This window comes from Bos taurus, chromosome 21, assembly GCF_002263795.3.
Source record: "Bos taurus isolate L1 Dominette 01449 registration number 42190680 breed Hereford chromosome 21, ARS-UCD2.0, whole genome shotgun sequence".
In the NCBI taxonomy this organism is placed as follows: domain Eukaryota; kingdom Metazoa; phylum Chordata; class Mammalia; order Artiodactyla; family Bovidae; genus Bos; species Bos taurus.
The window spans coordinates 30,537,748-30,560,197 of record NC_037348.1 but is presented as its reverse complement, the minus strand read 5'-3'; the positions used below and the strand labels follow the sequence as shown (position 1 = coordinate 30,560,197).

General features: G+C 43.8%; 2 protein-coding genes across 4 annotated transcripts in view; one reads left to right on the top strand and one right to left on the bottom strand.

The window, feature by feature from the left end:
- The window catches only part of ACSBG1 (acyl-CoA synthetase bubblegum family member 1), a 59,244-nt gene extending 54,757 nt beyond the window's left edge, over positions 1 to 4,487 (top strand). For 2 of the 3 annotated variants that reach the window (XM_024981755.2, XM_024981756.2), the window contains 5 exons: positions 405 to 622; positions 1,668 to 1,807; positions 2,357 to 2,603; positions 3,830 to 3,911; positions 4,178 to 4,482. In XM_024981755.2, coding sequence (XP_024837523.1) covers positions 405 to 622; positions 1,668 to 1,807; positions 2,357 to 2,603; positions 3,830 to 3,911; positions 4,178 to 4,205 — 715 coding nt within the window. In that variant the 3' untranslated portion in view covers positions 4,206 to 4,482. 3 annotated transcript variants of the gene reach the window in all.
- A 1,140-nt stretch (positions 4,488 to 5,627) lies between these two features.
- On the bottom strand, positions 5,628 to 21,861 carry IDH3A (isocitrate dehydrogenase (NAD(+)) 3 catalytic subunit alpha). Its single transcript, NM_174644.2, is given in 11 exon segments — positions 5,628 to 6,326; positions 8,763 to 8,915; positions 9,369 to 9,453; positions 10,395 to 10,459; positions 10,560 to 10,662; positions 11,528 to 11,661; positions 12,123 to 12,310; positions 13,385 to 13,499; positions 15,064 to 15,147; positions 17,509 to 17,571; positions 21,793 to 21,861. Coding segments are annotated over 11 exon segments (1,101 nt in total). The 5' UTR covers positions 21,820 to 21,861; the 3' UTR covers positions 5,628 to 6,242.
- Positions 21,862 to 22,450: the final 589 nt, after the last annotated feature.

The following is a 22,450-nucleotide window of genomic DNA, read 5'->3' as shown; positions in this document are numbered from 1 at the left end:
GTCCCAGCATTGTTGATGGCCCAGGCTCCAACTGTGATGGGAGCTGGTGGGGACTGGGCCAGTCCTCTGGTGCACTGGGAAGGCAGTCAGCTCTGGGGAGTGAGTTGAAGGATTCTCTGTTGTACTTAAATATCTCCCCTCCCTGCCTGCCCATCACAGCACATGAAGTTATCCCATTAAGATTTTGCCCATTCATTCATTCATTCATTCACCTGTAAACATTTAACTGGCCCTACCTCTTAGCTATGAGGACCCTATTAAAATATAAAAATCCCAGGAGGGGACATTCTAGCTGTCGATGAACACTGAGAGGTTGGGGGCCCCAGGGCTCCCTGTAGGGACTGATCTAGGGCTTGGAGGAAACTGCTCCCTCTGACCATCCCTCCTGGCCTCTCTACACCCAGTTCCGGCAAGGTGGTGCCAGGTTGCCAGGTGAAGCTGGTGAATGAGGACGCAGAGGGCATCGGGGAGATCTGCCTGTGGGGCCGCACCATCTTCATGGGCTACCTGAACATGGAGGACAAGACGTGTGAGGCCATTGACGCCGAGGGCTGGCTGCACACCGGAGACACGGGGCGCCTGGATGCCGATGGCTTCCTCTATATCACGGGGCGTCTCAAAGGTGAGTGCCGCCAGCTGGGTTCGAGGCTGTGATGGGACGTGGGAGCAATTATACTGCAACCACTATTTGTACCCACTATAAGTATTGAGGTCTTAGTTAATGCCACATGCCTTGCCATCGATGAACATTTGAGAAGTTGGGGACCTCAGTACTCCCTGTGGGGTTGTTCCAGGGCTTGGAGGAACCTGCTCCCTCTGACCACGCCTCCGGGCCCCTCCACCCCCAGCTGCAGCAAGGTAGTGGGTGCCAGGCTGCTGCAGAGCTGAGAGGTAGGGCCAGTTAAAGGTTTTTAGGTGAATGAATGAATGGCCAATGAAAAACAATGAATGAATGACATTGTTTTACTTATTATTGTCTCCCGTGGGAAAGATACTGCTATTACTCCAACCTAACTAATGAGGACAACCAGAGAGGTTAAGTAATTTGCCCAAGGTCACACAGCTAATAAATGACAAAGCCGGAATTCAAACTCCCTCTGTAAACAAGGCAAGCCTTTCCAGAAAATTGGAGGATGTAATTTTTGGAGGGAAGGGTGGGGCATGCTGCTCGACTTGCAGGATCTTAGTTCCCCTACCAGGGATTGAACCTGGGCCCCAGCAGTGAAAGCACTGAGTCCTAACTACTGAGACGTGAGGGGTAATATTTTGTATTTCTATATGCAAACATGGACCCAAACATGGATATGATGCCAAGTAGAAAACAAATTGGACGTAAAATTTAAAATAAAGCATGAAACTTCAAATTTCCCATGAGCAACTTGGCTCCCCCAGGGAAGAAAGCTGGGGGCACCTCCGAGGAAGAGGTGCTTTATTTATGTTGCCCAATGCCCTCAGCATCCCTGTGGGAACCCCACACCTCAATTTCCCAGGGGAAACTGAAGCTCAGTGAGTGGTGAATACCTTTCTGGAAATCATGCAGGCAGGTGTGTGATCGAACCTGGGTCCTTCTGGCCATAGAGGGTCAGCTCTCCGGGCAGAATCTGGGTGTACTTGTCCTGAGCCCCTGGACTAAAGCCTATGCTGGGGGCCTGGCCTTGCCTCCTCAGAGTTAATCATCACAGCTGGTGGGGAGAACGTGCCCCCTGTGCCCATTGAGGAGGCCGTGAAGACGGAGCTGCCAATCATCAGGAATGCCATGCTGATTGGAGACCAGAGGAAGTTCCTGTCCATGCTGCTAACCTTGAAGGTGTGTCTGGGGGGTGGGGGAAGGAGCAGCCGGTGGGTGGTCTGTGGGTCTTGCCCCAGGCAGAAGCAACGTTTGGCCAAGACAGTGCGGATGGCACAACCGTATTCTGGAATAAGTTGTCAGTTCTTCCTGTACTACGGGGCAGCCGTGGCATAAAGGAATCCCTCTGCCCCGTTTTAGAGTTAGTAATGTGCTGTCTTGGTGATCCTGTTTTCTAGTACAGTCCAGTGTACAAAGTGCTGTAGATACCTCCCAGTTTGATGTCTGGTATCTGATTCTGGGGTAGTAGACAGGCCCAGAGTTGTGGCCCCTGTTTTAAAAGATGATCTCATTGGCCGAGGTCATCTAAATCTCAGTCCTCCCTTCCTTCTACCTGCCCTAAGGGGCTCAAGCAGTCTGAGTAGCACATCCTATTCGTTCTAGAACCATCTCTCTGAAACAGCTCACAGTGATCCACATCCATGATGATCAGCAGTGAGACCTCCTCCAAGGCCCGGGCATGCGACCTGTGGAGCGAGGCTTGGTTCTGATCTGTCTCTGGCTTTTCAGTGCACTCTGGACCCTGACACCTTTGAGCCCACGGATAATCTGACGGAACAAGCTGTAGAGTTCTGCCAGAGGGTTGGCAGCAAAGCCACCACGGTATCTGAGGTTGTGGGGAAGAAGGATGAGGCCGTGTATCAGGCCATCGAAGAAGGGATCCAGAGAGTCAACATGAATGCAGCTGCACGACCCTACCACATCCAGAAGTGGGCCATTCTTGAGAAGGACTTCTCCATTTCAGGTGGAGAGTTGGGTAGGTGTTTTCTTTACACAATTGCAGGGGCTGTGCAGGTGGGCAGAGGCCATGGCAGAGCCTGGGAGGTGCCCACTAGGAAGCAGCCTTGGCAAACCGAAGGTCCCTGATGGCACTTCAGGTGACACCTACCTCCTTCCTGTGGGAGGACCTTGACTGCTCAGTGCCTGGGCTTGTGTTTGGGTAGAGCCTGTTCAATGTACATGTGCTGGAACTCATTCATTTGAACATACGACATTTAACTTTGCTTTGACTGAGAAATTGTTTTCCTCTGAAAGCACAATGGGACCACCAAGCAGACACCAAGGCCCTGTTAGAGTTTGGGCTAGAGTTTCACTTGGCTCCAGGGAGTGAGAACACCATAATCTTTTGTAAAGGCAGCTCATGCAACAGGTAAAGGGATGAAACCCTTCTGGACCAATGGTCCACAGAATCAGAAGAGACCTCTGGGGTGGCCTCAGCCAGATGGATGAAGTCGCTCTTGGCTGTAGCATCTTGGGGTGTTCATGACACAGGGCAAGGTGGAAATGGCTTTTTCAATGAGACTCCCTCCAACCCGTCAGGCTGAACCCAGAGGCAAATATCTACAGTAATGCTGAGCTGCTATCAGAGACCCTGAGTTTATCTGGCTGTCTGGTGCTAACAAATTGAATGTAAGGTCAACCAGACAGATGTCCTCTCTAAGCAGTTTCTATAAATGGCTTTGATCTTGAAGTCTCCAGTTACACAGCCAAGTATGAGTTAGCACAAAATGGAATCTAAGCTACCCAAAGCAGAGCCCTTTCAGCCTTGCCTGAAAGGAGAGAACCAAGGCCAAGAAAAGTGAAACGAGGAAGACCTCTCATAAAGACCATGGCAGAGGCCCTCCCTGGCCAGGGCTTTCCCCTGCCCCCATCACAAGCAATCAAAGCATAATGTCCAACATTGTATTAGTGATCACTGAAATGCAGGGATGATCTGCCTATTAGTTACATCATGTAAACTACCCAACTTCCTCTGTATTCTACTGGCCACTTAGACCAACCCTGGCACAGTGTGGGAAGGAGCCACACAAGGGGTATGACTGCCAGGTGCAGGGATCACCATGGGCCGTTTTGGAGGCTGGCTACTCGTTGGTCTGGCTTAGTTCCAGGGTTACGGAACTTAGTGAGTCTAGAGCTTTACCACATAACCTTCACAAACATCTCAGAGCCCAGGCCTCACTCATCTCTTCCAATTTCTCTTAGGTCCCACAATGAAACTGAAGCGGCTCGCAGTCCTGGAGAAGTACAAAGATGTCATCGATTCCTTTTACCAAGAGCAAAAAAAGTAAGCAGGGGTCATCCCTCCCTGGTTTTTCCTTAAGATGGCAGACTGGAGCGTCTTCCTGACCCTCAGGTCCTCTTTGGTCTGGGCACGCGGACTTCTGGCAAGTCTCTTAGGTTCTCCAGGTTAGGCACAGTCCTGGTATCTGCCAGGCCTTACATCAACAATAGCCGACAATCCAGAGAAGCTTCATGCGTGCTTTTTGTTCAGGTGACAACGGATTAGCTCTCCTTCCCAGAACTAAAGGGCTGACAGTTTGGGAATCTTAGTTTTCAGGTAGATTTAACACGCTGCTAGCTCACTTCACCGGCCAGCTGGAGGCAGACTGGGTGCTGAGGGGAGGGAGGAGAGGGATGACAGCTTGGATGAAGTGTGCAACCGGGAAAGCCCTCATCTGTGACTCCCCTCTCCGGCTGGCCTACTGTGGACTCTCATTGGCTGCTGCCGCTCCCATCATCCCGTTACCAGGCGTTCCATCAATGCACACGCCCACTGACTCTGATGCTTAATAAAACTGCTGCTGCCTATTTGATTGTATTTAATGTGTAACTTGAAATTAAACTTTTTAACAGAACTGTCAACAAGCACCTGATTTTGTCAACTGAGCAACAGATGAGTCCAGAGTGGTGGGTATTCAGCCCACAGGATAGTGTGCGATAGGTATACGAGTGACCTTTAGTGCCCTGGAATAAGCAAAGGTGAGGGAGGGGGTCAAGGGGAATGTTCTCATGAAAGCATGCCAGTCTGTGACCACCATGCCCCTCTGCCCACTCTGAATACTTGGAGCAGCCATCCTTAGTAGCAAGCTGAGCCAAGATGAAACAAGGCATCTAAATGGGTAGAGGAAAGCATACAGCTCAATTCGTTTGGGAATTCTTTATTTGTGTAAACCGAAGGGTCACCGATGATTAGCACAATTCAATAAAACAGAAGCAGCAGCAGTTTAAACAGAATAAAATACATATAAGATATTTGTCTGGTTTCGAGCTTCAAAAAAGGACCCAGACAGGAGTATTGGTTGTGGTTAAAACCCCCCCGTGACAACGTAAAGCCGCAGGTTGGAGATGTTACACGAGGGCCAAGGAGGACATGAGCTGCCTTTGGTTTGGACCAAAGAGTTCATGAAAATAGTGACTCAGTTTCTGAAGATTAAAGACAAATCATGCTAAAGGTGAGGACTGGAGGAAGGATGGGGAGGTGCCTGAAGGTCAAAAGCTGAGCCAAGCCCCAGGGTGGCACGATTTTGTGAATCAATTCAGGCTGAGTTTGCAGCTCCTCTTTCCCTGGTGGTGCTGAGGCAGAGGGTGGTGATTTGGTGCTTTGGGGAAGGAGAAGCCAGTGAAATGTAAAATTAATAGCCAGTACTCCAGGTTCCTCAATTGCAGTCAAAATTTATATGGTGAGGCCTGTTAGCCCTATCAGTGGGAGCATGGTCCACTTCTGGACAGCGCCATACAGGCTGCGGAAGAGGGACTGCTCCCAGGTCCGAGTCAGGGTCCCCCAAGGGACCAAGGGACAGGAGATCGAGGGCTGTGTTAGGCACCATGCTTGATATATGTCCAGTGAAAAGGAAGGACCACCCCTTCACTTCATTAAAAGCTCTTACCAAGAACAGTAAATCTCAAGATAACAAAAATAACTGAACACACGATCCACTTGTGTCTTTATACCCAATATATTACCCGTATCCTCTGAACAAAAATTACATCTCTCATTATATATTCTCCGATCCAAAGTCTTTATTTATACTCAGTAATTCATGTAAAGTACAAATTAGTCTTTACTTTCCATATCACTAAGAAATATACCATATTCACTGTTTTTGATGTAAACTTTCCCAGGAAATTTCTCTTGTGCCCATTTAGTTTTATAAGAATATCCTCTCATGCTATTATGCCAACATTCTACTTTATCTCCATTATATTTTTCGTAAACCAAGAATATCAGTGTTTTTCTTTAAAAAGTTAGATGTTTTCTCTTAGTATTTCTGTATCATGATATTTACAGTGAAAGAAAAACTATTTTAACTGAAGCATAAAATGGTTAACAACAGCAAATGATAACCGTTCACTTGAGAGTTTACAAAAAAATGTATACCAGATAGACGTTTAATAAATAAAACAAGCACTTGGAAGAAGTCCTTTGAAAGCAGGCCTGGGGACATTACCTGCACCCTCTGCACAGATTTTTAAGAAAAAAGGCCAGGTCTAAAAATGTACTCTGTCAAGAAACAAGCAACAAATGCATAAATGCATACATAATGGGAAGTATTCTAACACAGGCTGATGTGGCGTCCACTAGGAGTGACTGATGCAGATACCATCCGTAGAAGCCTTAATCTAAATCTTTTACTCGGCGACAGATTTCTTCTGTGAAGTCCGAGCACTTTGAATTGCCTCCCAAATCTTTGGTTAAGCTCTGAGAAAAGGAAAAAGCAAAGACAGAAAATGTACCCACATGTTAAACTGAAGTAAAAAACGTTTTTATTTAAAGTCCTCAGTGAGACACCAGCTGAGTGAGTTACCTGGCTACTCTCTCATTTAGTTCCTCATTTCAAAGTGAGACAGGTTCTACCACCATCCACCTACCCGAGGCGGACTTGGAAAAGCTAACTGGATAGTGTATGCAGAAACACGGCGAGAACAAGATCAAGTCTCTTGGGACTTCCCTGGTGGCCCAGTGGTGAAGAATCTGCCTTCCAGTGCAGGGGACATGGGCTCAATCTCTGGTCAGGGAACTAAGATTCCAGGAGCTGTAGAGCAACTAAGCCTGCGCACCACAAGAACCCCACTAGCATGCCTCAACAAAGACCCAGCACAGCCAAAATTGAAAAACAAAAGAAGATGCTCTCACCCCAAAGGGAAGGAGGGATGCTTTCCAAAAATTTTCCCTTGATCTGTACAATAGATTCTAAGGAAGCATTTGATCATGGACATTTCATTGACAGCAAATCTAAACAAGAGGTTGCAAAAATCTCTGGGGGAATTTAAGTTTGTTTTTTAAAAAACACATTTTGACCTATTTGGGGAGGCCGAGAAACCAATACTAGGGAAGTATTTAAATTACTAACTCAACTCCCCTCTTCAGGAGAGAAACCCTCCCATTTCCCCTGTTTTCTACCAGCTTATGCTCTTTACTCCCAAACAGAACTCAATATATTTAATTCTCTCATCTCATCACATCCTATGCAATTTAAAGAGCCTACTGTGTAATTTAGGCATCTCTCTGCTGGGTTCTATGAGTAGCTTCTCTAATACAGCGTCAGAACAAAAAATATGTATAAGCACATGCCCTTCAATATGACTATATCAGGCTGTTAAAAACAAGCTTGGGTTTCTTATATTTTGGCCACAGAAATTTCAAAGTACAGAATTTTTTTAAAAATAAGCAGCAAACCTTGTGCTAAGTGAAGTAAGGCAGTCTGAACAGTACAAGTGTGTGACTCAGCTGACGTGAGGTACCTAGAGCAGTCAGATTTCTAGAGACAGAAAGTAAAATGGTGCTCGCCAGAGGCTGAGGCAACAGCAGAAAATAGGGAAATCATTGTTTAATGGGGACAGTTTCAGTTCAGGAAAATGAAAAAGTCTGGAGATGGATGGTGGTGAAGGTCACACAACAATGTGAAAATACTGGGTATTTAATACCCAATAGACTGTGCACCTCAGAAATTATTAAAGTGGTCAATGTTGTATTATGTGTACTTTATCCTTTTTTAAAATGATAACTTGAAAAAAATGAAGAGATCTCAGGCTAAGGATCAGCCTTTCGGGCCCAGCCTTGTAAAGCCATGATCTCCTCCATTCTCCCACTTTCAGAATAATCGATCACAACCCTCCCACAGGCCACAACCACTTATGGAAACAGTGAAACTTGTTGGGTAAGAGCCAGACTAGGTGTGAACCCCAACTCTGCCAGTTAGGAGCTGTGAGACCTTGGACAAACTTCCTCATCTATGTGCTCAGTCACTTTAGTCATGTCTGACTCTCTGAGACCCCATGGACTGCAGCCCGCCAGGCTTCTCTGTCCATCGGATTTTCCAGGCAAGAATACTGGAGTGGGTTGCCATGCCCTCCTCCAGGGGTTCTTCCCAACCCAGGGATCGAACCTGTGTCTCCTGCATTGGCAGGTGGGTTCTTTACCACTAGCGCCACGTAGGAAGCCCTCATCTCTAAAATGGGCTTAACTACAGTATCTATGCCACAGAGTAGTAGAAATTTGCTCAGATTTTATATATATATTTATATACACACACACATATATATAGAGTATAAGATCATGTAAGTATTCAAGTATTAGCCATTAATACATCTATTAAACTTCTGTATTACTTTTATATCACAGATGCATTTAAAGTAACACAGAGCACCACTGTATTACAGACACGTCTATATCTGTATCTACTGCTAGATTTCCAGCTCCTTGAGGTCTGAGACCTTATCTTATTCCTTATTTTATTATATCCTCCATACCTCATAATGTATGCAACAGATGTTTGCTGGAAAGAGGAAAAAGCTACTGAGAAAAATTCCTGGACTTAGCCAAGACCCCATGGGTAGCAACAGGATACGCAGGTCTGCCCTGCTCTGACCCCACATCACTGTCCTTCCCACTGCACACTGGTGCCCTTGCCTCGGTGCTTCTCAGCCCTCCCCTGATGAAACGCACGGGTCCTCCCTTCAGAAGAGGCAACATGTGCACCCGTCCTGAGTTCACCCAGGGAGCCTGCGTTAGGAATGCCTGCTTGATGTCCGATCCTTTGGCCTTCTTGAGAAGAACCATCATCTGTCCTTCACATACAAAACCCAATGAGGAAATGAATTTCACCCAGCCCAAGTACGGCAAGATCACCGATACCTTTCCATCCTTAATTGTAGCAAAACACGCCGTCTCAATCTTCGCAGCGTGGTCAAAAAGCCCCATGTGGCGCAGCATCATCACGGCGCTGAGCAGGAGGGCTGTGGGATTGGCCATGTCCTTGCCCGCAATGTCCGGGGCGGTCCCGTGAACCTGCAGGGGTCGGGGTGGGGCAGTCAGAAGGGGGACAGAAGCAAACGGCTCTCCTCCAGGGAAGCTGGGCTCTTAATCAGCTTTCCTCTCTGATGGAAAATAGCTACGGAACAGCTATCCAGACACAGGTTTTAGAAATAAAGCCTCAGAAAAATGAAGAGCTAAAGTAATTTTTTTTAAGTGTAAAAAGATGAACAAACAATCTTATCCAGTGAACTTCTGGTAAAATATTTTAACTGAGGAAGGAAACACAATAAATAATAAGGATTACAAAAGAAATCAGCGGGAAATGAATGAATCAACTGAGCTTATAGAAAAAGCTAAACAAAGCTTCACTTTCTTTTGACAACTGGAAAAACTCAAGAGTTAACAGATATTTATGCAGATAATCCCTCTTGGATTCTCACGTCACTCTGACTTGAATTCAGCTTCAGGTGTCACCAGGATCCTTACCGACTCGAAGATTGCAACTCCGTTGGCTCCAATGTTGCCGCTTGGTGTCACACCAAGACCTCCAATCAATCCCGCACACAGGTCACTGCGGGCAGAAAAGCATTTCAAAGGACATTTTGAAAAACAAAACAGCTCACCTAGTGGTCAGACTTCTATCTTTACATACCATTCTCCACTAGGAGAACCTTGGGCTCCTTGAAGAAACAGCTGATTTCAGGACTAGTCAGGAACATATAGGATGAGCCTGAAGCACCTTACTGTGCCAGAGAGCAAATAAGGGGCTTTGTCAAGAGGGCACAGACACGGCTCCGAGGGACTGACACTGGCCAAGTCTGTGCAATCTAAGCACCGATATCAGTGACGATAGTGAGGGACAGAACCCCTGAGTAAAACAGAAGCCGAGAGTCCAAACTGACATAGGTAAGTCAGTAAACAAATCAGACAGAAGGAAAAGCTTATCCTTACAATAGAATGCCAACTAATAGATGTAAAAGGAATGATGGGTTTACAAAAGCACCATTTGGCCACCAGCATGTATGTGTGTGGAGACAGAGAAATGAGGAGGAGGAAGGAGGGAGTAATAAAGTCAGTCTGATAAAAATGTTAACATTTGGTGAATGTGGTGCTGAGTACACAGGATTTCTTTGTGCTGTTCTTGCAACTTTCCTGTAAGTCTGAAATTATGCCAAAAGTTACCCCCAAAAAAACCTTGTAAAAATGAACACCCACCTTCCTAGCTATACATGATAAAACACTGAAATCAACCAACCAACCAATAAAATATCTGTAAAGTGGGAAGAGGGAACTAATGGTCAGGGAACTACAGTCCAGAGCTAATTTGGCAAATGAACAAAGGAATAACCTACCCAACATGTAACCATTATCACCACCTGCACTATCAGAATTCAACTCATATCTTCTAACAAACGCTATTTTTTATAACCCTTGATTAAAATTCTTAAGCCACAATTTATTTTAGAACATTTATAAATAAACTGTAGGCTAAAAGGGTGCAGCCAGACTTACCTAAGGATGTCTCCATACAAATTTGGCATAACAAGAACATCAAACTGGGACGGGTCTTGGACCATCTACAAAAAATGCATTTGTGCATTCAGTAATCAAAAACTGCACCACATGTACACACTATACACCACAAAACATAGCAGGTAAGTGTGAATATATACTTACATTCAAACATACTGTATCAAGGTACATCTCATTAAATTTAATATCTTTACAGTTTTCTGCAACTTCCCTGCATTTTTGCAGAAAAAGCCCATCTGACATTCGCCTGTATTTAATCAAATAAAAATTGTTGAAAGCAAAGACTTGCAGAGAGAGAAAGATCAAATCAGAGAAGTAAAGTTCAAGAAACTCAAGTTCCAGAAGCCAAGATGTCTGATTTCAATTATAGTAAAAAAAATTTTGGGGGGCAATCAGTAAAATGCAAATTTAAATGTTGGGATACTTCTGGAAGCACAGAAGGGTATAAAATGTAAAGTAGTTTGATCATAATGAAGAAGACTATATTTTTGTAGTGTTACCTAGCAAGAATTAAGAAATATCTATTAATAAGGAAATGCTAAAATTGCCTTAACAAGGTTAACTTACTCAATTATTTAAATAGTTTTACTATTTTACATGCTCAACACTTTTCTTAGGTTAGGAAACCTGCTTCATAACACACCAAGTTAACCTTTACTGCACTAGAGATGAGGAGAATTCAAATTGCTAGAATGATACATTGGATCAGATTAGCGCTATGAGCACTATTTTAAGCTCCTGAACAGGTGGCCATTTCAGAAACATTCCTGCTATTCCCCTCCTAACACAGGAACGACTGCCCTTTTATTCACGTGACTAGCTAACTGGCCACCTCATCTGGGGATCTGGTCTCTCTGGCTTCCTTCTCTTCCCCTCCCTTAAACTGCCGAGACCGGAATTCCTGCTCCTTCCAAACTTGTTCATCACCCACCCGAGGAAACACATTAAATAGGAGACTCTGACACAAGAGCAATGCCCGACCCTCTGACTGGCTGCAAGGCCATCTTCCAGAACTATCAGGAAGCAGTGAGCAAGCTGCAGAGAGGAAAAGCAAGCCCTGCCACTGCTTGGCACCCACACAGCTGGAGGGAGCACCGCCCACTGGGACTCACATGATGTTGGCTTTGTGCACGGCTGTGACGTTGCTCCGGTGGTTGTTCCGTGCGTATTCAAATGCAAACTCCGCGATGCGCTTGCTCGCTGCCTCGGTGATGAGCTTGATACTCTGCACAACTCCATCCACGATCTGAAAGAGAGGAAGCCCTGTCTTGTTGAAAGGGTGTGGCTCTAGACTGCCGGTGTGTGCAGACAACACCATCTGTGCCAAGCCTGCACGGCGCCAGCTGCCAAGGCGAGCATCATGCATATGGCATGTCGGCAGGGTTAGTCATGTTCACCCCAGCCCAGTGAGCCACGTATTATAAGCTCCACTGCACAGATGAGGAAAACCGAGGTACAGAGATGGTCACCCATGAAGCTGAGGATTCAAACTTCAAACAGAGGACAAGTTCCCAAGCCTGTGCCCCGAAGCACCACGCTCCCTCCCCCAGGCATCCTTTTGAGGCCACAAGACAAATACCCACAACTCCTCAATGAGTGAAAGGGAACTGTCTTTGGGAAATATTTTCACCTGGGAATTTGAACAACAGTCCCAAGTACACAGAAAGCAACCTAACTAAAAATGAAAAAGTATCCAAATGAACATACCACATGCTCGATTCCACTGTATTCTCCTTCCGTGTTCTCTCGAATGGTGACAATATTTACATCATGGTAAGGGGTTTTATAGCCTTCGATTGAGACACATGGTCGGACATTTGCATAAAGGTCAAATGTTTTACGCAGCAATAAATTCATAGATGGGTGACCAGCAGCTATTGGTGTTTTTAAAGGGCCTATAATAAAGAAGAATATGCGGATGACAACAAAATACATTCTGGTCTTTTCTTTTTCTTTATAAACCCAAGCTCATAATGTTGACACTTGTCCCTCAGCATCAAGTAGGGGAAGGGACCTAGCAGATAACCAAAATCCATGGATGATCAAGTCCCTTATAAAATAACACAGTATTTGCATATAACCTACACACATCCTCCTTTAACAACCCACTCCAGTGTTCTTGCCTGGAGAATCCCAGGGACGGCGGAGCCTAGTGGGCTGCCGTCTATGGGGTCACACAGAGTCGGACACGACTGAAACGACTTAGCAGCAGCAGCAGCAGCAGACTACTTATAGTACCTAACATGATGTAAACGACTATGTTAATAGTTGCCAGTGGAAATATTCAAGTTTTGCTTTTTGGAACTTTCTGGAATTCTTAATATTTTCAATACGTGGTTGGTTCATGTTATTTATGAATGCACAATGCATGGATATGGAGGGCCAACTGTATTTGAAATTCTGATTTTCATTTTTTCCACTATTCCATCAGAGCTGTATTTAGGATCCTTTCTTTGGACATGAAGTAGCTGTGTGACACGTCTAACATGCATGCTTCATGAAACGAGGGACACTTTTACCAGCATCATTTGAAAGGACAGACAGGGGCTCTGTTTCTAAGTCTGATGCCCTCTTCATCATAAATGAGCCCACGCATAGCTGGTCACTCTCAGGCAGCAGTGAGCACACGCTACACACCCTGTAAAAATGTCTTCTGCCTCTAACTTGACCCTCTGCTTCAGATTCAGATATGGAAGAAATTTCCTCGTGAAGCTTTCTGGAGTATCAACTGCACTGAACACCGACTGCCTGAGGACCAGGCACTGTATCATGTCCCTGACATTAGCTAATCCTATGACACCACCTCCCCAGTGCTTGATTCCAATCTGTCACATGCCAGTGTTTTGAATCATGGCCTGGAGCGTGTATAAGCCAAAATTAAAAATCATGCAAAAGATAAACCCAGGTAGAGATAAATACAACGCCTGTCACAGAAATCAATAATAACGATCATATCACATCAGCACTACCTTTCAAGCCCATCTTGTTCTTATCCATGGACTCTTTGGCTTCTGGAGGGATCATCCACTTGCCTCCCGGACCTTGAATGGCGGTGACGTTTCGCTCCTCCCACTGAATAGGTGCCTAGATGCCACACCACAGAGCACAGTGAACTGGAAAGAACTGTATGTGACTCACATTCACACTGCAGCTATAAACAGACTTCTTCAACTTTGGATGCAACTGGTGAAAACACATACAGTAAAGGTCCAGAAGGTTCCTGGCATGCAAGAAGAGATGTCATTCTCCAGCATGCCCAGAGGGATTCTCCACATTACCCTTGTCCAGTCATCACTCCTAGCTGCCACCTGCCCATCTTTTTTTCACAATGACTCTTAGCGTGGCTATAATTAGAATATCGTAACGAGCAGAGAAATAGGATTCATGGAAGTATCACATAGTACTGATACGTGGATGAACTTTGAAAACATTATGCTAAGTGCAAAGAGCCAATCATAAAAACCATGTAATTTTAACATTCTATTTATATGAAGAGTCCAGAATAGGCAAATCTACAGAGAGAGAAAGTAGATTAGTGGTTGCCTAGGGCTGGTGATGGGAGTGGGTAGGGTGGGAGAGATAAGGGTCATGGGGAATGACTGCTGATGAGTATGGGGTTTCTTTTTGAGTGATGAAAATGTTCTAACATTAGATTGTGGTAATAATTACACAACTCCATGAATGAAATGAACTGCATACTTTACATGATGAACTGAACAGTATATGAATTAAATCTCAATAAAGCTGTTAAGAAAAAAAAAAGAAATATTATATAACCTATAAAGGCAAGAATTTTAAGGTATAAACCAGTGCTATCCTTTCTTTTCACCCACACTTTTCATTGTGTACACACACATCTGACAGCCAACAGGCAATGCACTAGTAAGAGGAACATAGGAAGAGGAACCAGAGCAAGACGGTCCTGGCTCACCGGGAGCTCACAGCAGACAGTGAGCAGAGTTCAGCTCCCTCAGGGAACGCTTTTGCATAAGCATCATTTCCTCTGTAGGAGTTTTAATTAGAAATGCATATAGAAAAACAATGTATATTCAGCACAAATAAATCAAATTCCTTGACTTTTATCTGTTGGTATCAAAATTAACCACTTATTTAATTTTATATATTATTTCACCTAGCAGCTATAAATAGCAATAATAAAGCATCAGGTCAAACAAAATCCAACTTTCCTAAATTCCCACTTTTAAATATCTACCTGCATTGAAGGATAGACTATTTGATAATAATATCTCATATTTGGTATTACCACACCAGAAAAAAAACTTTCAGAATCGCCTACATATCAATAGTTTTTTGAAATATCTATTCTGTTTTCTAAGAAGGTAGAATGACGGAGACAGGTGACTTGGCAGGACTTAAAAGACCTTAAACCAAGGCAGAGTTCAAAAATCCATAAAAATTACAGTACTACTTGGATTCCTTTACACATAACTGATGCCAATGCAGTAGCTTAAACCGTTCACAATGATGGCAGCAACAACACTCTTCAAGTCAGAATCTGTGAAGTTTTAATGAGAGACCTCGCCAACTTCACACAAATGTGAACAATTCATCCTAAGAGTTCATAGACTCCAAATGGCTAAGAAAACTTTTGTACAATTTATTATCAAAAGTATGTAAGCCCACTTACTTTGGCAGCATCAAAAATCTTCATAACTGCAGCAGAAATTTCTGGGCCAATTCCATCTCCTGGAATTAAAGTTACTGTCTTAACCTGAATATAAGAAATCATCAGAGGAGACAGTCAGAACTGATTTTTGAAGGTTTAAAAAAAGAACATCGTTCAAAAAGAAATCCAGTTTAGGGGTTCTTAACTCATAAGAAATGCCTTTAAGAAAACAGACCTACCTCCCAATAGCTCATCAAAGTGGAGGCAAGAATCAAGAGATGCCACAACTCCACTTCCTAGCTGAGTCCAGAGGTTTCAAAAAGAACTTAAGCAATGCTCTCCAGAGAAAACAAAAATAAACTACCAAGCAAACTTCCCAAGTGAAATTTCTTTTCAGACAAACTACGAAGAGACCACTTTGTTCAAGTCTGTAAAACCAAGGAGAGCAAAACATTGCAACAGTGTTCTCTCACTAAAATTTAGAGGGTTTCCTATGAAGGCAGGCATATTCCTCTCCAACAGGAGGCTAGAAATTTCCATTTCTCATGCAACTCATTCAGTCTTATAAAACACTCTCAGACACCTCCAGAGTAGCACTGTGGTCTATTTTGACACACAGAAAATCAGACTTCACATCAAGAGAGGGTCTGTTTTCCTGAGTTCCTTTATAAAACTGGCCCCTAATGACAGCAGTAATCCAAATAAGCCCAGTGAAGTTAATTTGGAACCATTAAGAATATGGTATGTGATCATGCCTGCAATGTCTGAATCACACATTGAATGACAAAGTGATCTATAATGTAACATCAATGATTTAGTGCAAAGGCTTCAAATAGAATAAAGCCAGCATTTCAAACACAGGAAAAAAAAAATATGTAAAGGGAAATGATGAGAGGATTTAAGTGAGGGCTTCCATGTGGAAACTAAACATGCCATTATTTGTGGACTTTCCCCTACTTAGAAGTTTGGCCCAGACAATGGTCCCTGGCATTTCTCAGTTCTAGTTGCCTATGCTGGTTTGGCTAAGCTAGACAAAATAATCTAGGATGGAAACAATTTTCTCTAAGAATTAAAAAAATAAAAACTTAGATTTAAAAAAAAAAATCACTGATTCATTTCCCTGGTCTTTTAGCTTCCAGTGATCCTGCCCAAGGGGCTTCCCAGGTGATTCAGTGGTAAACAATCTGCCTGCCAGTGCAGGAGACTGGGGTTTGATCCCTGGCTTGGGACTATCCCTGGAGAAGGAAATGACAACCCACTCCAGTATTCTTGCCTGGAAAAATCCCATGGACAGAGCAGCCTGGTGGGCCACAGCCCATGGGGTCACAAAGAGTTGGACAGGACTCAGCAAGCACACATGATGTTCCCTAAGCAGGTGGACTAATTATTTCTGAATTTAGCTATACAATGGAAGGATGCTTTTTTAAAAATTAGTTTCTCTTATTTCTCTCAAATATAACCGCCTTCCCACCAGTATAACATAAATTTTAATGGAAAACCTGAAAATTAAGTAATAGCAGAGAGCAATGATCATCTCATTAGCTTTCAGAATGCATCTGAAATGCTAACAAGCCTCTTTCTGCATCTTTTGTAGCAAAAGCAGAGCCAAAAGAACCCCTTTGGCTTCTTCTTCCTGTTCTCCCAACATGTAATACAAAATGTCATCAGGCCACCAGAAAAATCTACTTTACTTCCAGAGTTCAGAAAGTAAATGGAAAAAAAAAAAAAAAAAAAGTACTATGCTCTTATAAATACCTCATGGGGTAAGATATTATATGGGAGTATAGGAATTATGAATCCAAATCAGATTCTGTAAAAAGGAGGTAAAATAAAAACATACGGGAAGTCACTGACCCACAGTCTTAGAATGCTCTAAAAATGTGGTATCAGTTTTTAAAGCACACAACTCTAATGCAGGGAATTCTAAAAGCAGCAGATTTAATGAGAAACAGATGATCCGTTAACAGGAAAGTCTATGAAGACTATGTAAGGAACATATCAATACATATAAGCCTATAGGGCTTACAGATATTTGAGGCATTCTTAATTGGTGATCAATCTACTGTTTTCAGGGAAGCTTACAAAATAAAAATGCGAAGCAGGTTTTGAAGCTTCTCAACAATTTTCTTTCAACTTGTACTAGTTTGGAAAAAAACTGTCTTATCCAAATGAGACTGTGAAATAAAGTAACAGGCTCAAGGGTAATTTCTATCTATTTTTAAACAAGCCTCCTTCAAGATATTAATGTGACAGGCTTATATAGCCAGCTATAATACAATCTTTTTTAAAATGTACAAGTGACCTAATAGATTTACACATGTTCATCAGTAACTTAAATGTATAAGTATGGCCACTTTTCCCCAATTTTAAATAAATGGAGATTAAATGCCATATAATAAATGCATTAGAGCACTTTTCTTGAGAAACTTCTAAAAGGGAAAAAATAAAAGACATAATTATACTCACACCACCAGCAAAACCTCTGGTCACCTGTTTTTGGTTGTGGAATGCCCCCAGCAGCCGAGAGACCTACATTTAATATCAACAAAGAAATGTCATGCACAGAATTAACCACATAGTGTTAAAAGGCAGACATGGCACCGTTCCTGACAGCTGACAATGCTGCAGCTCACATAGATAAATTCAGGAACTTCCGAGGAATATTTTTCTCAAGTATTAGTTCAACGTAGCAAGCTCTCTTGGATTTGAAAACCAAAATTTTCAGTTTACCTTTGCTCTGAGAATTTAAGTACTATATATGTACTTTTAAAGTCGATTTTATCAATATAAGTCGTCAAAAGATGTTGAAAATAGAATGAAACTCTACTTTTTTTAAACTCAAACACTGAATTTTCCTCAGATGGTCTGGACAGTTTTATGTCCACATTCTTAACCACTGGATCAATTTGGGGGTCACACACACCGTAGGAAAACTATCACTAATTTTAAGAGCCAGCAGGGTCCTTATGAATCCCAGAGCCCAACTCACTCATTATACAGTAGAAACAGTGGGTCCAAAGAGTAGGGATTTGTCTAAAGCCACAGAGAGACCACAAACAGACCAGAATCTGGGTCTCCTAACTCCTATTCCAGGGCTCCTCCAGTTACACACTCTGCCTGTTCTTCTCCCATGAAGATTAAGAAATTATACTTTGTAATAAAAATCTAACAAAGTTTATTCAATACCATCTTGACATGCATCATACAGAATGAAGATTTTAAATAAATTATCTACTTCGGACAATATAGGTAATGCCATCATTATTGTTAATTGGTGGTATGGGGAAAGATATAAAAAAATAAATAAATGTGACCTACTAACCCCATTTGGAGAAGGAAATGGCAACCCACTTCAGTACTCTTGCCTGGAGAATCCCATGGACAGAGAAGCCTGGCAGGCTACAGTCCATGGGGTCACAAGAGTCGAACACAACCACCACCGACTCCACTACCCAAAGATGTTGCCATTGGCACATCTTTTTCCACTTAACACTATGACATACCAGAAATATAAATTCTAAAAGGTTATTCTGAACTTCAATAATTCAGTTCTTGAAAACTGGTACAAAGTCACATTACATTATAATGCACAGAATATAATAAAAGAAATTGGCTACATAGACCAAAGGTATTAAAACTAAAATTCATTAAAAGTTTTAAAGGTTAACTTTTTTTCATGCTAGATACATGAGCAAAGATACATTTGTTATATCCTTAGTCTTCCTTTTGGGGGACAGTTCTTATAAGTCCTGAACCTTTGGCTGTAATATCAGCATGTAGTAAAGTGACACTAACGGCCAAGGAGCTGAGAACAGGTTGTATCCTCTAACCCAGCAACTAGTTATCTCTCTGGACTGAAAATAAAATAAAAGATAGGGCATGACCCCAAAGAATACGCTATGCCAAAACTACTGGCCAAAAACTCAGCCCTAGAGCGTGGTTCATCCACCAGCGAATGGGCTATTGGAAGGAAGGGAGACCACTTTAAGGCTATGTTATAAAATCTGCGTGGGTCATTCTCCCCACCCTTCAAAAAGAGACAAAAAACATTCACTCAAAACAGGCCCATGTCTTTGTGGCAAAAGACCCAACCAAACTAACTGATTTAAAATGTAAATCCACAAGGCAAAGATTTTCATGTTTTGTTCACTGCTTTTCCATCTCCAGTACCTAGAAAGTGCCTGGTTCATAGTAGGTGCTCAGAATACTTTTGGAAAAACTGAATCCAGTCTCAAGTATCGCCCTATCTGATGAGTTCCCAGCCACTCCAGCAAACAGCTTCAATACTTGCAATAGCTTTCTCTTAACAACCTGTCTTTTCCATATTTGTCATCTCTCCTTTGTGACCTTAAAAGTAAGGCAGTACTGCATCTAAATCACCCAGAACTTAAAGTAAAACAAGATTTTTTAAAGCACAGACTGTCTTCTACTTTATATTGTACTTGTATAATATACATACATAGTTATATGTATTATATACATATATTACATCATTTTATTTTTTATAAAACCTGGGGAGATTGTATTAGTAGCCCTTTTCAGGTAAGGAGACCAAGACCAGGCTCACAGAATATGGACTGAACCTGTGACTTCACACATAGCACCTCATTTCCTTTTTTACCTTCATCCTCCAACTTAAAAACATATAAATACACTCTTGAAAGTATGACAGGTACTCAATAAAAGCCTGCTAATGGGAAACTGCCTCATTATAATTATAGAATTTTAGAGCCAGAAAGGTCTTTAGAAACCCTTTAATTTTCTCTAAATAAACCTTCTTTAGAAAAAAAAAAAAAATATATATATATATATATGTATAAGCTTATACAGATCTTTTTCAAATAGAACCTGAAATGGAACTCTTAATAGAGGACTTATTTTGACTGAAACTCACAACCCAGCTCAGCATCCTGGGACGTCAACTTCAGAGGCACTGCCTACTCCAGTCCCTAAAGGGAGCATCCAAGGCACCACCTACTCCACTCCCTAAAGGGAGAAACTGGACCACAAAGGTCAAATGACTGCCAGAGGTCAAATGACTGCCAAAGGTCACACTGGGAGTCCATGTCAGAGAACCTCATCATCTGATTCCACAACCCAACACTTTCTGAATACCTACTGCATAGTTTTTTCCTTAGAGACCACACTAAGGGAAAAACAAATTTACTAGCACTTTACTAGCTGTTTTAGTCTCTCATTCTGAACTCTTATGTATCGATCAAAGATAATTAGGTGTTAGGTGTAAGGTCAGTGATTGAAGGATTGACTTCTTTTTAGACAATGACACAGAAGTTGCTTTACCTTAAGGAGTGAATGTGAAATAAGTTACCATTACACACAAGCCCAGGTCTGAAGAGGGTAACAAAGCAGAACCCAGTTAGTAAATAAAATGCGGCTACTGATGCCCAACTGTCTGCTTGAAGGCTGTAAGATAAGTATGTTGACAGGTAGGAGAGCTTCAGACTTTTGTGTTGCTCCTATATGTATTAGGTGCTCTCACATTATTTTATTCAATCCTCAACAACTCTGTGAAGCAAGTATAGATATTTTACAGATAGCTTATTAAGACTCACAAATGTTAAGTAATTTGCTCAGGGTCACATGGCCAGTCGGTGGCATTGCCAAGATTTAAACCTAAGTCTCCTAAATTCCGGTGTAGAGCACTTTTCACTAAATTAAATGTATGCAAACCTCACTTTAAACTCAAAGCAAGGGAGAAATACAGTATCAAATTTTCTGGAGAAAAAATTAAACTGCTTATGGTAGGTTTTTAGGGGATCATTCTCTAAAAGCAACAGGAGACCTGAGGGCCCATTTTTCCCTCTGCCTATAATTTGTTGTCTGACCTTGACCACAGACAGAGCAGGCAAAATGGGACTTGGAACTGGTAATCCTGAGACACCTGAGTTCCTCTTCCAGTTCTGGCAGGGATTTCCTGTGTGACCTTGAGCAATTACGTTTTCAGGCAAAGTTAGTTCCACTGAGGAACCAAGGAACTGCAGACGGTCTGCAACCCTTTCCAGCTCTGGCAGGCATCCCAGCTGTCAAGGTGAGATCACAGGACTCTCACCAACATAAGGTAAAGGAAAGGCGTTGCTGGTCTCCCTCTCCCAGTCTCTGGGTGCTCAGGTTCCAAGGTGCAACGTGTCCCGTGTCCTTTGAAGGGGAAATAGCTACAACAGCAGACTGGGAAGCGCTCCAAGGGAGAAAAAAATCTGGCAGGAAAATGACCCCGGGATTCCCTCACCTGAGAAAACCTCTCAAGCCCAACGCACGTGCCGGTGGCTAGGGAGGTTACCCGGCCGGGGCCTGAGTAGAGACCGGGGGAAGGCCCGGGTCGTGCTGAGGCGGACTCTGCGCGATCAGCAGGCTGCAGGGCCGCAGCTTCGGAAATAGCCGGGATGGTGGAGCCTGGTCGGCGACTCTGGTGACCTTCCCCGGCTCCGCGCGAGGCCTGGGCTCCGGCCGGGACAGATGCCGGCGGTAGCACTGGGGTCTCATCGGGAACAGGACCGGCGCTCCCCGCCTTGACCTTGATGCTGTCCCCGCTCCAGGCGCGACCTTCCGGGAGCGGGGCTGCCTACACACCGCCTGCGGGCCACCGAGCCAGGCGCACGGGCGGCCGGGACCGGCTCCCTGTCTGTTCCCAGCCAGTCGCGCGCCGCCGTCTTCCCATCGGGGCCCGCGCGCCAGCCCCCGCCCAGCACCCAGCACGCCCGCCAGCCACATGCGGGCCTGCCCGGAGCTCACCTTGGAGATCCACGCGGGCCCTGCCATCGCGTCCACTCCTCTCACCCCGGCGACAGCGGCGGCAGTAGTGCGCAGCCGCCCAGCCAGCGTCTGGAGCCCGCCCCCTCTTGGCCCCGCCCCCTGGAAGCCCCACCCCGCGAGTTCGCGTAGGGGATTTTCCGAGCACCCTCCTGGTCCGGGCCCTGGACAACCGGCTCCGCTGGCCAATCGCCGTGCTCGTCTCGCGGCGGCGGGCAGAGCAGCGACCCGGAAGCTGCTGGCGGGGATCTCTGGCCAGAGTCCTTCCTCTGCCGCTTCATTCATAGATTTCAGTGTTTAGGTGGGCTGTTTGTTCCGCGTCTACTGGATGCCAGTCACTCTTATGGATTTAGAGGATAGAGCTTCTCTTACGGAGTTTACAACCTCAGGGAGGGAGATAGATCATTTACTCGTTTCACAAATGTTTTATTATTTTAACAGCTTTATTGAGGTATAACGTATACGTATAACATATACAATAAAATTCACTGGCTGTAATTTCGCAGTAATTTTCAATAAATGTAAGCACTTGCACAAGCATCACCACAATCCAGTTTTCCAACCTGTGAAAATGCTCCTTGTGCCTATTAGCTGTCAGCCCAGCTTCCCATCCCACGTCCCAGCAACTACCGATCTACTT